The 23466-nt window shown below is 34.1% G+C and overlaps 1 protein-coding gene across 1 annotated transcript in view; it reads right to left on the bottom strand.

The window, feature by feature from the left end:
- The window catches only part of LOC149794665 (huntingtin-like), a 207984-nt gene that overhangs the window by 162711 nt on the left and 21807 nt on the right, over positions 1-23466 (bottom strand). Inside the window, exons 7-14 of the mRNA XM_089964272.1 lie at positions 20294-20992; positions 19458-19622; positions 15393-15589; positions 11834-11935; positions 9111-9211; positions 5974-6238; positions 2352-2506; positions 585-727 (exon numbers count right to left, since the gene is read on the bottom strand). Of these exons, the coding sequence (XP_089820398.1) occupies positions 585-727; positions 2352-2506; positions 5974-6238; positions 9111-9211; positions 11834-11935; positions 15393-15589; positions 19458-19622; positions 20294-20992 (1827 nt within the window). The remainder of the gene's footprint in view (positions 1-584; positions 728-2351; positions 2507-5973; positions 6239-9110; positions 9212-11833; positions 11936-15392; positions 15590-19457; positions 19623-20293; positions 20993-23466) is intronic.

Here is a 23466-nt window from a genome sequence, read left to right as displayed (position 1 = left end):
GAAAAAGTAGTGATAACAGAATAGTCAAGATGGCTGGCATACTAAAAGTCAGGTTGACACAATTTTCATTTAGGACCAATTAAGCATAATGAGGTCACTTTGAACACAAAATTCCATGTTATTATAACCATCCACTTTGCAGGTCAGTGATAAGATTTTCAGGATGGCCACTGGTGACCATATTGGATTTCTGTGCAGCACCATTTTCATTTAAGACCAACTAAAACTTGGATTGAATGCTTGTAAAGTTTTGTAGCAACCCTCTGAGTAGTTTCAGAGAAATAACAAACTTGTGCTAATGGATGTACAAACAAAAAGCTATTCCATAAGCTTTTCGGGTCTCTGAGTAAGAGTAATAAAAAAAAATAATGCAGTGCATGGCAAATGTCTCCCCATCCCTTCCACAACCTAAAACGTATTACCAAACAAATTCTAAATTTGTATTGTGCAGTTACAAGAAATCGTTTGCCGGAAGGATAGTTATAACAAAACCAGTAATCACCTAAGATGGAGGCAGATGTCTCTACAGACGGCAGAAAATGTTTCATATTATTTAAAACTATTAATGAAAATTAGTATTTTACCAGCTATCAAGTTTCCTGCAAGCTGTAGTGCAGTCTGGTGGGATGCAATGTCATGGCTGACAGATGATGATATCAGCAAGGACAGGATTATGGGTAGAGGACCACCTCCTGAGCCAGGGTTTAGTTCATCCAGGCTGAGGGAACTGAAAGAGAAAATGGAGACTGAACAAAAATGATCTCTGCTCAGTGAAGTAGCCTCGAAAAAAGTTATACTCCATTAATTCTGAAATCAGAGCACCTCATTAGTTACACTGCATAGAGCATTCCTTCTTTTTTCAAATGAAAACTGGCAGATTTGTCTTATTTACTATGATTTGAAGGTTTGTGAATTTCCTGGCATCAGGAATGAGAATGAAAATATTGTAAATTCCTTGGCATGCCAGTGAATTTCACAGCAATCCCCTCAAAAATTCCCTCAATTATACCCCAAACACTATTTGGCACAAACGTTTCCTGAAATTAGGTAATTTCTTTAAGATTCCCATTATTATTTGGTAGTGTATTTCACTGAACAAAGATTTTCATGCCCACTGCATGCTTAAAAACCCTAAATTCTATTTAAAAAAATTAAAATAGTTACAAAAGTATGTGAAAAATTGCTTCCAAATAAAGAGCAAAGTAGACATTATGTCAATACTATGTATTACAGTAGTATGGCATCTCAACACAATAATAGCTAGATAGTGATAATTATAAGTTCTGAAAATGTAAATACAGTAAAACTTGTCTACAAGTCTCAAGTGAACTCTGCTATCAGTAACCACCTGTTATGCATGGATTGATTTTATGACACAAATGTACTGTTGTGAATTAGCACCTGCAGCTGGGCTTCAATGCAACTGATGACCATGATTCTTATTCAAAACAGCCATTTCAACACTGCTGTGAGTGACATTCGTATGCTAATTCATGTACACCTGATCATCCAATATGTCAATGCTTTATGATATACATCATTATTGCAATATAAAATCATTTTGAAATGAATATTTAATACAATATTTTAACAAAAGCAATCAATAAAGAACTCTGAAAACCGGTCATCCTGGATCAACCTGTTATGACAGACCACCTGTCTTGAGAGACTGCTTTTTGTTGGCAGAACGTGTCATCTCTTAATTCAGATTTTACTGTCGAGAGAATTTTATATAAATCTTTCTAGAGACAAAGAGGACTTTATGAAAAGTTTAATATTTTGATTCAAGTGACAAATATAAATACGGTAAATTTTGTTATAAAGATATCTCAAACAGCAATACTTTACTTAGTATAAAGTATGCAACATGGTTGATTCATTTACACACTTTCGATACAATATGTCACATCTCGTCTCTTACAAAGATATTGGATAAACTAAAACTTCAGGCACTGTGATATCTGGGTTTACTGTACAAATTGCAAGTTTTCTGCAGAAATTCAGGAGGAATGATGGCTGTGGCATTACACTGTATGCAGCAATAGTTGCCACTGTATACATGACAACCTAATCACATTCTATATCACACAGAATACCTAAAGTTATGAAGGTGAAGTCTGCAGGAAGAAAAACAATTGTCTGTGCCATTACTCACACAAAAGATATGAAACTTGTAGGTTTTCTAAATATCTTTTTTAAAAATGAACCGATTAATAAAAGTCTCAATTAGATTAAAAAAATTATTTTGACAACTGTACTGTAACAAAGCGTACCTCATCATAAGAAGATAAGGAAAATTACTTGAAAAAATGATAATTTCATCACAGAAGTTAAAGAAGTTATTATCTCACCTTGATGAACTAAGTGACCTTGTGGGTGGTCTCTTGACTTTAGATGAGGACTCCCGAGGCTGGATAGGGGTGGGGATTCCACAACCCCAGGCGTAGGGATACAAGGTGGTAGTGTAAGCTTCAGATAGGAGGCAAAGTGCTAGACAACATCCAGACTGAAAGAAAACAATTACTGTCAGTTTTCTATGCTTTGAAAGAACATATTTAAATGGCATGGAAATAAAGTTATAAGAGGTTTTTTCTGCTGTTGCATAGATCAAACTCTAACAAATGAAGTTTTGAACTACAGTGCATCTTTTTTTTGGTACTTGCTATCATTAGGTCTTCACTGCATCCATCATATATGGTTACATGTAGACAGAAAAGACTTTATGAGAGTCATTTAAATGGTCTAATGCTGAATGGCTGAAAAAGAATCCATGTCAACTCATTACTTACATCCTTTATTCCTTGTAACTGCCAAGTACATAAAACATGTGATTTTCCAAAGAAACATTGAAAATCAGTTGAAAGACATTGTTGTTTTTTTGACTTAATGTGCTAATGAGGCAAGTGTAGTAAAAAACAAAAACAACCTGTTATAACCTTTCACCTTTAACCTGGTGAAATGGACAGAGGGTGGCTAAACATGCCTTAATGCTTTATTCACAGGCCATTATAGTTTCAAATGCCTAAGTTATGGTCTCTAAACTGGCACTAATTCAAAGAGAAATATTCATTTAGTTCCACAAACCTAGTTTGATACAAATGCTTTCATTCTAGTTTATATAATCATGAGCATAAACCATTATATGCAAAACCTGGGTCATGACCTCTGAGCTTGAAATCAATATAAGGAGTCCTGACTATCAGTTTGTTTCTTGAATTTCAACTAAATATAAAGTCTGGTCAAAAGCATTTAGTACACCAATATGTGAAGGAAGTTTGTCGTCTTTATTTTGGACCAAATCCATGGTGCAAGAAGTGAAAATTACATGATAATATAACAAGCTCTCCAAAATGAATAGCAATAACAAGATTTTCAAGTTGTTCACCATAAAAGCCAAATTGATGGTCAAATCTGTGCCACTTTTATTCAGGACAGCTAAACATTGCAATAAATAAAACTACTGTACAATCAGCAAGAGCATGTTATCAACTCATAATTTGAAGTCAATATATATAAGCATGATCTTAAGAAGAATAGTGTCAAAATTTTAAAGATTGTTGCCTCAACTGTAATCACATCTTCATCTTTGCAAGCCAAGGTTCCATTATGATGACCTATATACACCTTGGTGTATTGAGCAGATCTTCCTGTGCTTCGGGTCTGTGAATTTCATTGGATGAAGTGGCAAGCCACCACATCCAATCAAAATTGAGTTGTTTTCATGGAGGTGAAAGAACTCTGTGCAATGTTCATGATTTGATTTTAAAGATGGACACCTTGTTGGTCATAATGGATATCTGAGAGGCACCATTTTCATTTACGACCAACTGGACTCCAGATCACATGCCATGTTTTATGACTTATCCATGTAGCTTAGGAAGTGTAGTGATAACAAATCACTGCCAACAGACACCATTTGTCAGACACTGGCTGCTGTATAAGCTTGTCAGATACTGGCCAATGATATATGACCACCGCAAAGCTTTCCTGAACAGCCAGTGATGCTGGAGCACGGCACAAGTTTTGCTGGACACTGGCAAATGATGCAGGATCACTACATAGGCTTCGACAGACACTGATCATTGATGCAAGACCACTGCATAAGTTTCGACAGACACTGGCCAAAGATGCATGACCACTGCATAAGCTTGTGGGGGCCTTGGCCAGAAGATTTAACAAGCGACTAATCAGCTCTACATGTAATTACATAGTGTAGCTATGCTGATACAAAACTAGATGTCAGTTTCATAGCCCTGTAGATTATGAAATCCAATCACATTTTTCTATCATGCTGTTTAACCCATCGAATTACAGCGGTATCATTTCTTAGCAGTTCAGTTTTTGATAATTACAAGTATACTGGCCTAAACCATGGCAACAAAGTTTATGCCCAGAATGTCCAAGTCCAGGAAGTTAAAAAATGTGTGACAAGAGTACTGTGAATGGCCCATTATGTGCCATGTTTAATAATACTCTTGACAGATAACTCACATTTCTGAACAGAAACCCTTTTCCCTCTGTCAGTAAGTGACTTTGACCATTGACCTTAGGACCAAAAATCAACATTCTTCTTCCTGATGCCAGGTGCAAACCATCCATAAAGTTTGGTCTAGGTCTGCGATGTAACACTCAAGTTATTATGCTGAAATCATTTTCCTTTTTTTCATTCATTGTGACCATGACATTTGACCCCAAAATCAATAGGCTTCTTTCTAATCCCAAATACAAGTCTGCCACATAGTTTGGTAACTGCAAATGGTGGACAACTCAAGTTATTATACAGAAACAATTTCTCTAATCTCCAGCAAAATGACATTGACCTTGAAGTTCAACTCCAAAACTGACTGGGTTCTTCCTTATCCCAAGTGTGAGCCAATCACAAAGTATAGTATCTTTAGACTGAACACAACCCAAGATACTCTGCAGAAACAAAATTGGTAACAGACAGACATTGTGTAATACACCATAATCACCTTATGGTATGCATAGAAAAATAAAATAAAAAAATCTTAAAACTGCTACAATACCATAAACATTAATGGTTATTTTAATATGAATATAAATATGCCTATTAAATCATATTTGACTACCTAGAGTGGACTTTGCTAAAGGGAGCTAATATGGATTTTTCTTTACAAAAAAAACGTCTTCAGCATTCAAATTTTTCCGAGAAAAAAATTAATAATTGCTGCAATGGTGGAAAAACAGATCAATCAGGCTATCTATATATTCATAAAAATATGCTAGCTAAATTTAATTTGTGTTGTTTTTTGCATAAATCTGCCTACAAGTTTATCTAGATGGCTGAATGGATATAAGCAAGGGCACACAGATAGGACCAAATCACTAAGTTTCTGTTGCAGAGAATTAAGCAAGAAATATATGGGGATTTAATTAATAAAAATAAGTGACAATTATGTTTTATCTTTATCATTAGGGAAAGTAAAAGAATATTTGTATCCAACACTCCTTTCAGTTTTGATAGATATATCCAAAGTAATTCATCTTTTCACCAAGTATCCGTTTGTGAAAATCAGCATGCCAAGCAGCTTGTAACCTTGACTTTGCAGACAGGTCTATAAATGTAGAAAGCTACAAATGTCCAGTAAAGAAATGTAGTTCCAAGTTCTAGCTGGTCCTAAATGAAAATGGTGTTGCTCAGACATCCAAAATGCTCACTAGTGGCCATCTGAAAAATACTTCATTCAGCTGTATTAAATAGCCAAATATTCATCTTTTGGAAATAAAGGTATCATGGATACATTTAATAACAGAATATTTAATGTTTAATGGTCATGTGTATATTTAGGATCCCAAAATGATACATACAGTGAGATGTTTCAACTGTGACAAAATTATACATACAGTGAGATGTTTCGACTGTGACAAAATTATACATACAGTGAGATGTTTCGACTGTGACAAAATTACACATACAGTGAGATGTTTCGACTGTGACAAAATTATACATACAGTGAGATGTTTCGACTGTGACAAGTTCAGCTCATACAATAAGGCAATGACAATCCTGGACAAGCTATTCTCCACTGTAAAGTCTGACGTTATTACATCAGGGGACACATGGTATGGCTTAACCAATCCCTGGACAATGGTGGGTGTCTCCAGAGCCCAGTCATACATGATGGGATTGAGAAAGTGATCAGTGTATTCCTTTGCTATGGCAACTGCAGGGTTCTGGAGATGATTGTCCATTGGATAATACAGCTTTGGTACTAGTCTGTGGAAAAAACAATGATGAAATACCTTTAACTTGCAGTGTAAGCAAACAAATTTATTTGAAACATGTGTAAAACATTAACGTTTCACTCATACTTTGCAAAACTGTTAAAAAATACTCCTGCTTCCTCTGTACATACATGCACATATGTGCGGTAATGCAAGTATGCGTGCATACATAACTTTGTGCAATTTACCCTATGTGCTTTAACCTATTTTATCTGATACAAATATGGTCGCAGTATCCTATTTTATCCTGAATAAAATCTCATTTATTCTTAATACAACTATGACCGTAATGTACTGTATATACTGTGACAACTATAGAAACAAGTGCTATACTTCACAAATATCACCTCTGTCTGCGTAGGTTCAAGTCTCGGGCTTGGCCAATGTAGATATGTGAGAAAGCTTGCCGGTAACTTCTCATGGGTCAGTGGTTCTTTCCGGGGTTTTCCTGGGTTCTTCCTCCACCATTAATACTGGCTGCCATGTATAGCCTATCTTGTGCTGAAAAATGGCATTAAACCCTATAACAACAACAAAAATCACAAATATCAAAGTACAACAATGCAGAGATTTTACAAAAAATATGGCTGGGGCAGTGCTTGTTTGATTGAAATCAATCAAAAAATTGATGGGTGACAACTTGAATGTTGACAATGAGGGTGGTGATATTTAAGTTGATGATTCTAATGCAGGATTTAATTTTAAAAAATCCACTAGTCTAACTCCTGGGATAAGTTCAAATTTGACTTGCTCATACTCAAGTTCCCAAGGTACTTGTCCATTGGAAAGCCCCCAAAAATGAGATTGAGACAGAGAGAGGGTGAGGGTCTTGTTCACTGATAATGCCATATGTTCTGCAAGTTGTATACACTGTGATCTCATTACAGTACATATATCTTTTATTTAGTGTTTATATTTACCACATTCTTATATTACATAACTGTTCCAAGTTTTTTCATTTGTCATACATCATTTCCATTTTGTAGTCAATATCATGGTCAGTCTCTCATTTTCTTGCACAGGTGTGACATGTGAATATTTACTATTCAAAGCAAATTTTGTACGTATCCAGGATTTTCTGACTTTTAGGTCCTAACCTTGCTTTAGGCAGTTTGCAAGCATGCAGACCCTAAGCAACTGGCTTGTCAAAGACTGTTTTGATGCATGTCAGAAATTTTAAGGTGAGTAGTTTTAATTGCTAATAATATAACTCATGAGATTTCTTTGGTGTGTTTGCCAAATAAAAGGCACTTGCCTCTAACAATTAAATACCATGAGGATCTTGTTAAAAACTTGACTTATGTACTAAACATTTACCACCACAAGTGGTGATCATTATGTTTTTTTCATTGTGAAACTTACTGGTGACTGATCCATACTAAGTACTGGGTAAACAATTAAATCGATGCAAATGAGTGTTTTCAATCTCAAAAGTTTACTCATAAAATATTCTGATGCCTGTCGCTGATTTTAGTAGGAGTTGTGAGTAATAAAAAAAATTACATACTGTCCAAGAATTAATTTAGAGCACTAGTATTTCCAGGGAAAAGAAACTTGAAATCCAAATAAACTGAAGAAGACAAAATAATTAGCCCAAAACTGGTCACAAGATAAAACACTTTAATTCCTCAAGTGTTAAGGCAAGAATAATCATTATTTGTCAAAATATCAATAATAAATCTAGCTACAATGCAAAACAGATGCCCGGATGTGGGTCAATCCTCTAGAAAAAACAGAGTTTGTAAAAATTGCTACATGCTATTTGTCACATATGCCAAGTATGGCCTATATTTCACTTTATGAATCTTACTGTGAAAGAATTTAACAATTTTTAAAAAGTTGTTTACTACAACTCTCACTGATTTCTGAATCAAGGCCAGAAACTAGGTCAGCATAAGATGCAATGTCTCTATAAGTTGCTTACATCAAAAATATTTTAAAAAATCAGTCAGAAGTGAACTTTATCAAATCCAGTAAATAAAGTTACATTACAATAGCATACAATGGAATTTAAAAAAATTAAACTAACAAATAAACAATTAAATCAAATATACATAGCACTATGTTGAGGTCAGATTGGTGAAAATGTTTGGACACTGGGGAATATTTATGGTTATGTATATCCCTCAAGTGTTCTTTTATTCTCATTTGGAATTCCCTTTCAGTCTCACCTATGTAATGTTTGCCACACTGATGGCAGATGAGTAAGTAGATGATATTTTGTGTGATGCAACGATCTCTAAATTTTGATTTGTATTTGAGGTTAGTAAATGTACCTCTTACGAAATGAGATTTATCCATTCTCATGCAGAAACTGCAATTAATGGTCTCACACTTTAGTATTTTGTTAGCGAATGTTTTACCTGTCAGGCCCAGGTTTTTACTAGAAAACTTAGCTTTTATTAATTGGTTATTTGATTTAGAACCAGTTCTCTGTGCAAATATCAGCTGATCTTGGAAAATCTCTGGTATTGTCAATTTTACAATTAGTCAGTTATAATTGCACATTGGAGAAAATAATTATCTTCATAATATGTAATGATGGTCAGTATTACACTGCTAGTTTTTAAATCCTTCTGAGAAGATTTCAGTAGATCAGAATGATTAATCTGGCTTGCTTTGGAGAAAAGCTTCTTTTAGAATCGTAGTTGGATAGGCTCTTCTTTCATAAATTTTTTTCAAGAGTTTAGTGCTTAGCAGCTAATTTCTACTTTCTTAAATAAAAGAACACCATTGCAAGTTCTAAGTTTACAGACTGATTTCCTTCTTAAATAATGATCAGCATCCAAATACTTTTCATGAACATAAATTTTCCATTTAAGTACAACTTCTTCACAAGTTTTCTAATGAAACTGGAACAAGACCTGACTAAAGCACAAGCAGCACTCCTCCTGACTCGCATGTCCTCATCTGCCAAACACCGGATGAAGACCCTGTGTATCAAGTGCTTCTGCAGGTCCAGCTTCTATAAAGAGAGAGCACTATATATATATATATATATATATATATATATATATATATATATATATATATATTCTCAAAATTATTCCACTAAAATGTTTTCATGTAGTTGTATTCATGTGTATATATATATATATATATATATATATATATATATATATATATATATATATATATATATATACTCAAAATTCTTGCACTAAAATGCTTTCATTTAGTTGTATTCATATATCAACATCAGATTTCACAAAGTCACGCCATTCATGATACTTTAAAGGTCACATCATCTCATATTATGTGATTTATTAATCATGCTAGATTTTCAAGGATCACCGAACGCATGAAATTTTACCATGAAAGAAATATACATGCTTTTTTTCTCAGTGCATATTATGCACTCAAAGAAACTGAAATAACGATATACCTCTAGTTTTCAACTGGTCTCCTTCACAATGACAGCTGTGTATTCTTAAGTGTGAATCGTTCAAAGGATGGTTCAGTGTCTGTGTTAATGTATGTCTTACATGTCAAACATTTGGTGGATGCTTTATTAGTTAGAAATAACAGCTATTATGGTGAACAACTTGCTAATTGGTATTATTTCTCCAGTCATAAATAAAGGATATTGTGCAGAACAATTTTGAGTGGGAGTTATATCTCCAATAATCAGAAATAAGATCTTGTGCAGAACAACGTGCTAATGGGTGTTATTTCTCCAATAGTCAGAAATAAGATCTTGTGCAGAACAATGTGCTAATGGGTGTTATTTCTCCAATAGTCAGAAATATGATCTTGTGCAGAACAACTTGCTAATGGGTGTTATTTCTCCAATAGTCAGAAATATGATCTTGTGCAGAACAACTTGCTAATGGGTGTTATTTCTCCAATAGTCAGAAATAAGATCTTGTGCAGAACAACTTGCTAATGGGTGTTATTTCTCCAATAGTCAGAAATAAGATCTTGTGCAGAACAACTCTGAGTGGGAGTTATTTCTCCAATAGTCAAAAATAAGATCTTGTGCAGAAGAACTTGCTAATGGGTGTTATTTCTCTAAAAGTCAAAAATAAGATCTTGTGCAGAACAACTTGCTAATGGGTGTTATTTCTCCAATAGTCAGAAATAAGATCTTGTGCAGAACAACGTGCTAATGGGTGTTATTTCTCCAATAGTCAAAAATAAGATCTTGTGCAGAACAACTCTGAGTGGCAGTTATTTCTCCAATAGTCAGAAATAAGATCTTGTGCAGAGCAACTTGCTAATGGGTGTTATTTCTCCAATAGTCAGAAATAAGATTTTGTACAGAACAACTTGCTAATGTGTGTTATTTCTCCAAAAGTCAGAAATAAGATCTTGTGCAGAACAACTTGCTAATGGGTGTTATTTCTCCAATAGTCAGAAATAAGATCTTGTGCAGAACAACGTGCTAATGGGTGTTATTTCTCCAAAAGTCAGAAATAAGATCTTGTGCAGAACAACTTGCTAATGGGTGTTATTTCTCCAAAAGTCAGAAATAAGATCTTGTGCAGAACAACTTGCTAATGGGTGTTATTTCTCCATAGCAAAAAAGTAATAAATGACATTATGATGAACAAGTTGCTAATTGGTGTTATTTTTCCATATTCAGACAAAAATCGATATTGTGCTGAGCAAGCTGCTAAAGGGTGTATTTTTTCACATTCAGACAAAAGCATATATTATACTGAATAACTTGCACGTGGGTGTTATTCCTCCACATTCAGACAAAAAGATACTGCACTGAACAACTTATTAACAGTCAGGAATAACATATCATTTCTTCACAGACCATCATAGTTGGCTTATTTCTGAGACCTTCATGTACATCCAACACACCAAATTTTGGGAGAGTGTGACATTCATGAATAGTACAGCAACAGTATCCCCACTAAAAATATTTTAATTAAAGGCAATTTGTACATGTATTTCTCATACAAATATTTGTTCAATTTCACAGGTTTGTTAAAGTCCTCACTCTCCAGACATGGGATTAGATGACCCACTCAGGGTTCAGAAAGATTCAGATGTTATTTATACCAGACTTAGGTTTAAATGACCCAAAACAGGATTCAGACTTGGGATTAAATAACCCACTCAGGATTCAGTCTTAGGTTAAAATGACCCACTCACTGTTCAGATGTTGTTCACACCAGACTTAGGATTAAATGTCCCACAACAGGTTTCAGACTTGGGATTAAATGACCCCCTCAAGATTCGGAAGTTGTTTATACCAGAATAAGAGACTCTCATTTGTCAATTGCAACTTTTATTTAGCCAGAAATTTAAAAACTTGCACACTAAGCTTAAACTAAAGAACTTTACCATTCCCCTTATTCTAATGTGTGGATAGACAGATGCATGGATGGATGGACATATGGATGGATAAAGAGATGGATGCATGAATAGATAGATGGATGGATAGACAAAAGGATGAATAGACAGATGTATATAAGCCAAAGTGATCACTATCTCAAGCTTTACTTATAGTGGGTTCAACAAAGAAAAACATAATCCCTCATTAATTATATTCCTTTATTGGTCAATATCACATGACAAACTTATAACTGACTAAAATGTAAGAGAGATCTCACACAAAGTCCACTCCACTTACCCCAAGATAATGATGAGGTCCTCTGTTAACGGTAACACATGTGGATTCCAGATAAGTCACAACCTTGAAGTCCAGAGTCTGCAGAAGCTCCAACAACTCTACCTAAATGTAATATAGAAATATGCTGAATTTTAATACACAAACACTATAATTTAGTTATGATTTTAAATTCCAAACTATGACTTCACTACTTTTTATGAGGTATTTTTAGATTCCATGGCTGGCTGCTATTCAAAGAGTCAATGAGCAATGATCATTTTGTAGATACAATCAGACATGTTCTCCAAAATACAAATTTAAGTACTGAAATTTGTTTTATCTCAAAACTGCAAAAGCAAAGTAAATTTATGGAAACAATATGCTATATAAGAAAGAAAACGACCAAAGGAGCCAAACATGATGTCTTATGTTTAAGTGGCCATGAATTAAAGATGAAGACATGTAAAAGGTCAATGCAGTATTCTGCAAAAGCCAATTACATAAACATACTTACAAATGTCTTGTTATTGATGCTATTTAAGGAGATAATTTAAGTCGTTGTTGTTGTTGTTGTTGTTCTGGGGTTTAACGCCATTTTCGATAATTTAAGTCAAGTATTTTCTAACTATATTTAGAAATTTTAATGTATTCTCATATAAAATCTCCATCAAAAAGTAATTTCATAAAATCCACTTCGATGTAATTAGAAACATGGTATTTAATCATTTTAACATATCCCATGCCAATAGGAGCCACATTCAGAAAAACTTACAATTTAGGGATCAGGTATGGAGGAAGCAAATAAATCACCTATTTTAAGCATGATTCAGTTATACTCCCTGTGATGCATTTTACATATCAATTTCATGTGCAGGCAAAATAGATATAGAAGAAAGCCTGAATAACTGATAATAATAAAGTCAAGCATGACTAAAATAATAGGTCACAGTGACACACATTTGGTATACTGGAGTTATTTCCCCTGAGATGCATCTCAACATCAATTTTGTGAGTGCAGCATTAATTTTAGGGTTGTGTCGCTGACCGTTAATTTTATTCTTTGGTGTTGAGCTTCCAAGAAAATACAGAGAAATGAATATTAGTGTTGATTTTAGACACGGAAATCAACTGATTGTGTTCACTGACAAAGAAGCATAATGTGATCCATTTCAAAAGCTGACAGAAATGTCTAACTGATTTTGATTAGACTCACCACCAGCAGAGAGCACATGATCAATGAACATGGATAGAAAGTATAAAGAGATGATGAAATCTTCTGGAAAAATAATGCTGTGTTTACATGCATTTCCAAAGTAGTGTAAAGGGAGGAAATACAGTTGACTCAAATGCCCACAATAAATTCATGTGGGGAATGGTTACTAAAGCAAAAGTAATTTAAACCCAAGTTTATAATGCCCATGCCGTGAATGCTGATATTGATATATATTCGAATTATCTTGAATAAACAAAACTCGGGTAAGGATATCTGTTACCCATTTTTTATTAGTGGTCCAACTTTCTGACTGGTAGAGACCTTTGATATCCACTTTATACATTTCTGGAATTAACACTGTTAGTGTAGATTATATAGGGTCCAAGATACTGAGCACACAACTTACAGAAGAGTGAAAATTGAAAACATTACTAAAGCCTAAAAATTAGGTCACATTAACCAAGTGTTTGGTATAAAAGTTACTCTTTTTGAGATGCATCAACATGTAAAGTTTCATGAGTATTGTATTGCTGAAATAGTGTCCAAGATACTGAAGGTATAATGAATAGTGAAGTACAAATTGAGAGATTTTTTTAGATTATATGGCTGGCTGCTATTTATTTTTGTGGGTATTAATTTTTGTGGTGTTTAGATAACTTATTTTTTATCAGTACTTAAAATTTCATTCCTTTATGCCAGAATGCTTTCTCTTAAATCTGATTAAATTCAGAATTTTTTTATGAAAGAGAAGTCATGAAAATGTTCCTTCTGATTTAGTAATGGTGACCATATTTAAAGGTAGACTGGAAACTTTGGTAAAAATTTAAACGTTCTTCATGCCAAATTTGACTGAAATTGGACCAGTGGTTTATGAGAAGTTTCAGATTATAATCACATGCCATAGTATAATATCACTTCTTGCCCCAAAAGTCAAGTGACCTCCCATGAACTCAAACATGAAACTTGGTTGACCCTGCTAGTATTATAGCCAAATCGCTTTCAGTGAATTATCAGCTTTCATGAGATCATGGGCTAAGATATTGAGGATGCAACAAATGAACAGCTAACAAATGAAGCATGAAAAATAGGCCAGTGACCTAATTTTGGTATGGTTGAGTGACTCTCCATTAGATGCATACATATATAAAGTGTAATAAGTGTAGATGTGACATCATCCAAGATATTCAAGGCATAACAAAAACACTGAAGAAACAATTTAAATCATGAACAAACTGGCAAAATGCTATACAACCCCCTCCCAACTTCAATGGCAAAGAGGTAACTAAGTAAAGTTAGCAAGCCCAAACAAAAAAGTCGTTATGGATGATAATGTAAATTCCTACTGTTTATTTCTTTATAACAGACTGACCACTTCAGTGACCTAGGTGGTTAGAGTGTCGATGTGGAAGGTCGCAGATTTGAACCCCCACCGAGTCATACAAAAAACTTATAAAAATAACAGTGGCTGCCTCACTTGGCACTCAGCATTAGGAGGTTAGTGTTAGGACTGGCTGGTCTGGTGTCAAGAAAACATGACTGGGTGGGACATGATGCTACATGTCTGCTGCATGATGCCCAGTGCTAAACATCCCTATAAACAGCCACACTGCAGACATCGTAGCAACATGACTAAAAATTGTTAAAACTACATTACAAATAAAAAAAGCACAAACACACTATTTATTTCAAATTTCTTAAAATTTACTCATTATAATCACAGCTTTAGGAATCTGATCAAGGATTTAGATATCACTTTTTTACACCCAGTGTCTAATACAATCTGTCAATTACAACCTGTCTTCTTGGGTCACCTCTCCTAATCCTAGAGAAAACATCATCATATCTTCTACCAGGAAATTAGGCCATGAATTTTCTGAACATACTGAGTATAAAATCTCAAACTGAAGCTGAAAGCCATCAAATTAGAAGGGAAACTTGCTGAGCATTTAAGTCACTGAAATCAAGAAAGCTAGTAAAGATGAAGCTATGAAAATTCAGATAATTTTATGATTCTAACTTTATTTAAATTACTGATATAAAACGACATTAAAATTTTTTTTAGCTTGAGGTTGAATTTTATGCAAATTAACCCCAAGGTTTTGTGGTATGTTTTATAGTTTCATGAAAAAATTACTTATTTGTCAGTACCTAAATTAAAAGAGGCAGCATTTCCAATGGATTTAATTGTTTCATTTTTACTGTAACATCAGTCTAAGCTAAGTTGATAAAACCATGATTTGCACCAACCACAAAAACCATGAAAATTATTACCCTTCAAAAATGAGCACAGTATATAGTTAACCATCAGGTTTTCAGGTAAGAATGCTGAATTTACCATGTTTAGCAACAGCACAGACTTCAACCTACCTTAACCAGCCAGTAAGGGTTGTTCGTGACATTGATCAGTCTGAGAAGGGCTCGCAGACCCACTTCACTGTGCACACTGTACAGCAGCTGGGGAAGACAAGCTCTCAAAGCTGTCAGTGCCAATCGAGCTGCAACTGAGGACTGATCTTCAGTAATGCACAGCAATACCTCAATCAACTTGTCTACTGTCAAGGATTCTGAAAACCAACAACAGTCAGATACAGAAAATCTAAGTCTTTCTTAATAGATACACAATCAGATGTGAATTCTTCTTGTCACAGTCCACTCTTGCACCTATTCTCTTAGAGTTTTACCTTCAGGCCTTCTGCATGTAGACTGCATCTTCTACAGAATTAAAATGCAGAATGCATGGTTCCCACACTTTTCTAAATATAAATTTCCAGGTCTTTTCCAGGTTTTTTCCAGGATGAAATTAATTTTTTCAAGGTTAACATATGACCATTAATGAATGGAATTAAAGAACATTTTGGATTATAAAACATGCATTTTCCAAATCTGAAGATGTTTCTCTTTCAAGACTCTCCAAAACATATATTCAGAAAAGATGATCATGTACAAAAATCACAAAATGAGTCACACAAAACAAATCTTACTATTTTCCTATAAACTGGCATTTAAAGCCATTTCAATATACAGAATATAAATTCTAACTTTACTTTGCTGACCTGCATTATGTTGCTACATGGAAACAACATAATGAGCATAAATTATTTTGTTTCCTTTCAAACCTTTAATTCTAAAGATTTCTAGAGCAATATATGTGCATGTTATACAAAGTAAACATTTCCTATCACAGTATGAAAAAAAAAACAATAAATGCAAAGCATTAGAATCTTATCTTGTAACAAAAAAAGTTTAACCCTGAATTTATGTGTGCCAATAAAATCTCAAATGAGATTTTTCAACCAACCTAAACTCCATAAGATGATTTGGTTAAAAATTCCATCATTTAAAGACATTTACAAAAGGGTTGATTTAAATTTTGACAAAAGACCTTCAAAATTATATATTGTTGTATAAACAAGGGCCAAAATTTCTGTAAAATCATCTCGTCTTCTTGTAGGTCAATAAACCAGTCCCAAAACCTGTACTGATACATGGGCTCTTATCGCTTCTTAATATATAATAAAAGGGACGACAATATCCCATTTCTCCTGCATTCTATTTATGATCGGAAACTAATGCTTCAAGCTACATGTCACTGTGTAATAGTTTCACACCAAAGTTCAGCTCAGAGATTTGAGATTTTCTGATCCGGGTTTCCTCCGTATATTCCAATCCCATTCTTCACATTTAGACATTTAGGATGGAGTGTGGGTTCAGAGCAATTACAAATAAAAAATTTGGAATCTGCTGCCACCGTAAGATAGTTTAAATTTGCTAGGCCCACTGGTAAGCTATGTTATAATGACTTATACCTGCCTGAAATCGATAAGAAAAATATTTATTTTCTCAAAAATGACAAGTATTATATTCGTTATGTCTTTAATCCGTTGACAGACTAGACGAAACTCGGCATAGATGAAACCTGACCCGGTACTCGCCATTTGCATTAATAGTCACATGACTTCACAACTCTCAAACAAAGACATCAGAAGTCCAATAGTCACGTGATATCAACAACAAACTCCTTTTTAATGTTGTTGTACAAAGTTTCAATTAAATGAAAGTCTCATACCTTTCGTAAAAACCAGAAAGAACATAATTCTCAACACATTTATTTTGAGAACAACTACAAGAAACTTGGCCAGTCTGATTCATCAAGCAGAGTAGTCTGGTTCCCTGCTTTGTATGCTTCCTGTGTGAGAGAGCACATGTCAACATGGTAGTCATGTGATACAGCAAAACTCCGGAAGTAGGTATCGGAATAAATAAAGAGAATTTTGTGGTCTTTCATTTTTGTATTTTTATTGCAATCAGTATACGACATTCATTTAATATTTTTTTCTACAATATTTGAAAACGACAGCTGTGAGATTCTGTGTGCTCATGCAATTAGCAATCAAAATCGCTAGTACCAGCTCAAATTTCATCAACGCATTAGTTTTTTTCATCTTTCAGCAGATTAAAGACGTAACGATTTTAATACTCGCAATTTCTGCGAAAATAAATAATTTTCATATTGATTTTATGCAGGTATAACTCAATTTAACAATGTTTAAGTTTGCTGGCCCATCCGCTAAACGGCTATGCTTTAACACCATCATGTTCTCTTCTTGTGATGCTAGACTGGTTTTCATACCTTCCATATATAAAAAAGATACGGATATCGTACTGTCTCTGAAACAAAAAGTCTATGAGATAAATCTAATCCACAGAGAGCGTTTGGATTGTCTCAACAAATTTATTTATGGCAAGCACCCAAATGATCCATACTGCAACCTCCTAATAATATTCTGGCTAGAACTCGATAAATGTAACTCATGATCAGTTCAGTTACGACTCAATTACGTAATTGTTTCGGGCCTCAAATTGTGGAGGAAAATTCCCAGGTTTTTCCTGACTTTCGTCAATATTTGCAAAATTCAAGGACTTTTCATGGTAGGGAAAAAAATTATCATTTATCCCAACTTTTTCCTGATAGCGTGGGAACCCTGAGAATGTATTCCCATTTCTCAGAGAAAAAAACAACCTAGCACAGGAATCAGTGCAAAAAGTCCTTTCTGTTCAAAATTATTTGCTTGAAGTACTGCTTCCATTAAACACGCTACCTTATATCAGTACATCTAATTAAATCTGACACAATATACACAAAATAAACAAAAGAAATGTGAACAACACATTATATGCCCAACCTATGCTACCTGTTACGACTCTGTCATAAAATATAAAATAGAAAAAAAATGAAACAACTATTATAAGTAAGATCCACAAGCAACCTATTTCTGTACAACAAAAAGTGAAAATTCAAGAGACAGAGAATTGTGAACTAAATCTCAGAATAATCCTAAATGTCCTATGACCTGTCCAAAAATATCGAATGTTCTGAACGAATTCCAACAGTCATGAACATCCATGTAACAAAATGATGAATTCAAAATGTCTCTGCATGAATTTACAATCATCTAAAGTAATGAGTCTAAATCCAAACATGAATGAGCACTTGAGTAATTCCAATGAATATGTTAAATAAATAATGCCTCTGAATTATATCTGAACACAAGTGCAAATTCTGATCAAAATGGATTCCCATACTGACCTAAAATAAGTATAATTATTTATCAAATTCCTACTTATATACCTTTTCACCTGACCTAGATGTGAATCATTCCAACAGAAAATTCCAATCGAATTGAAAACAAGACTGGGCCAAGAATGTTCTGAACTCAAATGTTATGTAAGCATTCTATTTACAACTTACAAAGGTTACGAAATGCACTTAACCAGGTACCAAACTGATGGGAAAAAGGTGATCACATGACAACCTCACTTCCTTTGTAAACAATGAGTATTCCAAGTAATAACTAAAAATTGCCAATGAAGGAATAGTCCGTTGCAAAAAGTGCTAAATATTGTCAAACATTCTCAGTTTGAACAAAATGGGAAAGCTACTGGACTAAATGAAAAAAGGGAGAGTTCTCTGATCACTATCAATAAATTTGGTCTCAGAAGGATTCAAATAAACATTATCAACAGACATTCAACAACAGTGAGTGGGAAAATGAATAGATGGGCATACAGGGATAGCAAAGCACAACATTACAATTTCAAAGAACTTGATCTGTACAAATCACATGGTGTAGAAGCCTGATGCATTGTCTATAGTACACATTCCAGGACAATCATTCATTTATATTCATTCATTTATATGGATTTTACGAGTGCAGGAAATAAGTTTTCACACATCTACTGTCTTGTGCTTTGTGGCAACAGAGTGTTTAAACAAACAACTGGGAAAACATAACGACCAAACAAGTGCATGGTATAATTATGGGCACCTTCTGTCCAATGTACATCATGTCTGGCAAAAACAACCATCTTAGGATCTCTGGTTTTAAGATGCTATCTGCATTTGTTAGGAACTAAAATGATGATTTTACATACCCCCATCTTTGGCTCTGTTAAGCCGGACCCAAGCTGAGAAATTTTCTCTGCTCTCTGTTAGGACTGTGCTGACCAGCGATCCAATAATAACACTGGTATTGCCCTTTAGCTGAGGATCTGGGTGAGTGGCATAAAGCAAGATGTCCCTCAATGCTTGGCTTCCAGCTACCAGCAGAGCAGAAAAGAGTCAAAGATTTATGTTTTAATCAAGAGTATTATTGCAAATTACATTTCAATTCAATAAGCTTCATTTTGAATTAAATTTAATCAATGGAATCGATAAAATACTGATCCTGAAAACTTGCATACTTATTTAATTTTTTTTAATTATCAAATACACAACAATGACATAACATTTGTATCCTACAATAACATAAAGTGTAAGGGCACATTTTGACAAAGTTAACCAATTTAAAAAAATAAAAAAAATCCAAAGAAATCTTCAAAAAATAATTCAGATGCCTCTCTAAAAATTATTTTCCTAAATAGTTTCATCCAAAAAGTGTCCAATCAAGCTACTCGGAGACCTCTCTAAAAATTATTTTCAAAAATAGTTTCGGCCAAAAAATTTCTAATCAATATTTAATCAAAGGAAAAAATGTACTGTTTGACCACATAATTAAACACAATGAGGGCAATACAGTGTACTTGGAATCCAGCTTATTATTTGGCATGATGAATATTATGCAACTAAAATGTGGGGAAGAAATTAAGAAGGAGCAATTTTCTTGAGACGATTAGCACATTCCAAAATAGACTGGAATTTGCAGTCTTACAATGCAAATCAAGAAAAAAATTATGAAATACAAAGCAATGGAAAACTTGGGTTTTCTTACCATCAGAAGAAAGATACTCAAGGAAAATGCTTGGTTTAATTCCTACGGCACAGCTGATAACACCAAGTGCCAAGGCCTTCACACTAACACGCACCTTCCTGTCCGGAAGAAGCAAATGAGTTTGTCCTGCCAATAAAAATCTGCTACATATCAACCGCACACAATGCAACAATGGAATGCTGTCCTCAGGAGATGAAATTAAATCTTCTACTGGGTCAACAGTGGGCATAGATGGAAATGGGGAGGTGGGTTCACTAATGTCATCTTCATCTGGTAGTTCTGGATTACCATTGAGGTCCTGATTTACACCAATTGTCTGCATTGGCTTGTGACTAGGACTCAAGCTCTGAATGCTCAATAACGTTTCCTGGCTGACACTATTCACTGTTGACAAGTTTGATCTCTCTGATTTTTCATCTGTTACTTCGCCAATCTCTATCCCTGTGTAATCTGACTCCGTGGTCAAGTTAACTGCTGTTTCTGGCATCCCTTCATCAAGAGATGCCTGATTTTCAGCTGTGTCTTTGAAAGATCCCACTGTCGATGGTAGAGACGAAATGTCAAGGTCAGAAACATATGCTGATGATACCTCAGATGTGTCCGCTGACTGGCTTGTCGGATATACCTCGGACTCATCATCCAAGCTTGTATCTTCTGACAAACTGGGTAGAGATGTTGCTGAGGAAGCTGCAGTAACCTCTGTGGAAAAAAAATAGAATAGTATGCTAACATTCATTTCATGCCATATAAAATTAGACATCATGTTCTCTCTTGTCATGTTCTGGCTGAGTAGTCTAAGTGCTCTCATTGCCATCTCACCTCTGACCATCTGGGTATAGATCTCACGCTCTGCCAATGCAGGTATGTGAGAAAGCATCCCAGTAGCTTCCCACTGGTCACTGATTTTTATCGTGATTTTCCGGGGGTTTTCCTCCACCAGTTATGATGGCTGCCATGTATAGCCTATCATCTGCTGAAAAATGCAGCAAAAACCTACAACTCTCTTTTCAATAGAATTGTAAAACAAAAAACTTGAAATGTATACATAAGACATAAATGTATACATAAGACATAAATGTATACATAAGATATAAATGCATACATAAGACATAAATGCATACATGATACAAATGTATACATAAGATATAAATGTATACATAATACATAAATGCATACATAAGACAAATGTATACATGATATAAATGTATACATAAGACATAAATGTATACATGACATAAATGTATACATAAGACATAAATGTATACATGACATAAATGTATACATAAGACATAAATGTATACATAAGACATAAATGTATACATGACATAAATGTATACATAAGACATAAATGTATACATGACATAAATGTATACATAAGACATAAATGGATACATGACATAAATGTATACATAAGACATAAATGTATACATAAGACATAAATGTACACATAAGTCATAAATGTATACATAAGACATGTATACATGACATAAATGTATACATGACATAAATGTATACATAAGACATAAATGTATACATAAGACATGTATACATGACATAAATGTATACATAAGACATAAATGTATACATAAGACAAATGTATACATAAGACAAATGTATACATAAGGCATAAATGTATACATAAGACATAAATGCCCTTGTCTGAGAAGCTGATATAAAATTTCAAAACATAATGTTGCTGCTAACATGTCATTTGTTGTTGTTGTTCTAGGGTTTTTAACGCTATTTTTCAGCACAAGATAGGCTATAAATGGCGGGCAGTATAACTGGTGGTGGAAGAACCCTGGAAAACCCAGCGAAGAACCACCAACCCACGAGAAGCTACTGAACATGTCATTTGCAATCACAACAACCAGAAGCAGTGAATTTGTTAAAATATGGTAAAATTGTTTCTCATCTAAAAGTCGTTCATGACACTGTAAGATAAAACTTCACAATAAATTTGATTTCAATGAAACAAAACAAATATTGATGATATTAAAATATTCAAAACCAAACTGATATTTTAAGCTAATGAAAAATAATCTAAGTAATAATTCTACAAATATGCTTACAGATCTGTCCAATCACCAAATTAATTGAAACTCTTAGCAAAATGAAGCTTGACAGGATACAGTGAAAACTGAACTAAAATTGTTTTTAATAGTGTGTTACCAGCCGGAGAAATTAGAGGTGCAAGATGATGGGTGTAATCACTATATTTCCTTCTGCCAATATACGTATAAGATGAAATCAGTAATTTCTGATGCACTACAATGCATTACATTCAAACTGAAATGATTTATCAATTCAACTACACAAATAATGTTGAATTTGGTAGAAGAGAGTATGTCATTGTATGGAGTAAGGCATGTTCTCTGAAAATTATGTACAAAGCTATCATCTAGAATTTCCATTAGTCTCAGCTTCATGCTTGCAGACTATTATGATGTTCAATACTGCAATAAGCCAAATTTTCCAGACCAATACAGACAGGTATAATTTGATTACTGCATATCATGGCAATGATTTTTCAACAATGCACAGGTTTAACTGTAATGACTATTTCAAGTCAAACATGGGTCATATCTCACAAGAACATGGCCATAATCTACTGACCACTGTGGTCATCTAAGACAAATTAAAGAATGCATGACAGCTAACTTAGCTGAACATAAAATGTTGAAAGAGTGTTCACAAGCAATTAGGCTGCCAAATCTAAAATAATGTCAGAGAAAGACTGAAAAACAAGGTCAGAATCTTCAAAACCTTTTAAATGAAGTTCTGCAGCATATATGACTAAAATCAAACACAATATATCAAAGCTAGTGCTGCATGTAATTTGGATAGTCTTATGTTATGTGTTTAGGCTCTAACAAACATTAACAAAGAAAGAGTGAAACAACAAGCTTTGAAAAATTTAACAAATAGTTTATTTCCCTGGAAAAACAATGTAAAAAATGAAGAGAAAAAAAAACTTGCTGTTTTAAGAATCAAATCCAAAAATAATCCAAGAATAATCCATGAATTAAATTTTAGACGTCGTAGTAATGAAATGTTTTAATGAATTCAAGTTCGAGTCCCGACGAAAAGTCCAAAATGGAAGGCGATGACGTATGCTGTAGCCTTTATATTACCGATGTGTCTACAGTTCTTTTTCGATCCACAAACAATAT

This window comes from Sinohyriopsis cumingii, chromosome 7, assembly GCF_028554795.1.
Source record: "Sinohyriopsis cumingii isolate HCF-2022 chromosome 7, ASM2855479v2, whole genome shotgun sequence".
Lineage (NCBI taxonomy): Eukaryota > Metazoa > Mollusca > Bivalvia > Unionida > Unionidae > Sinohyriopsis > Sinohyriopsis cumingii.
This window is presented reverse-complemented; position numbering and strand designations above follow the sequence as displayed.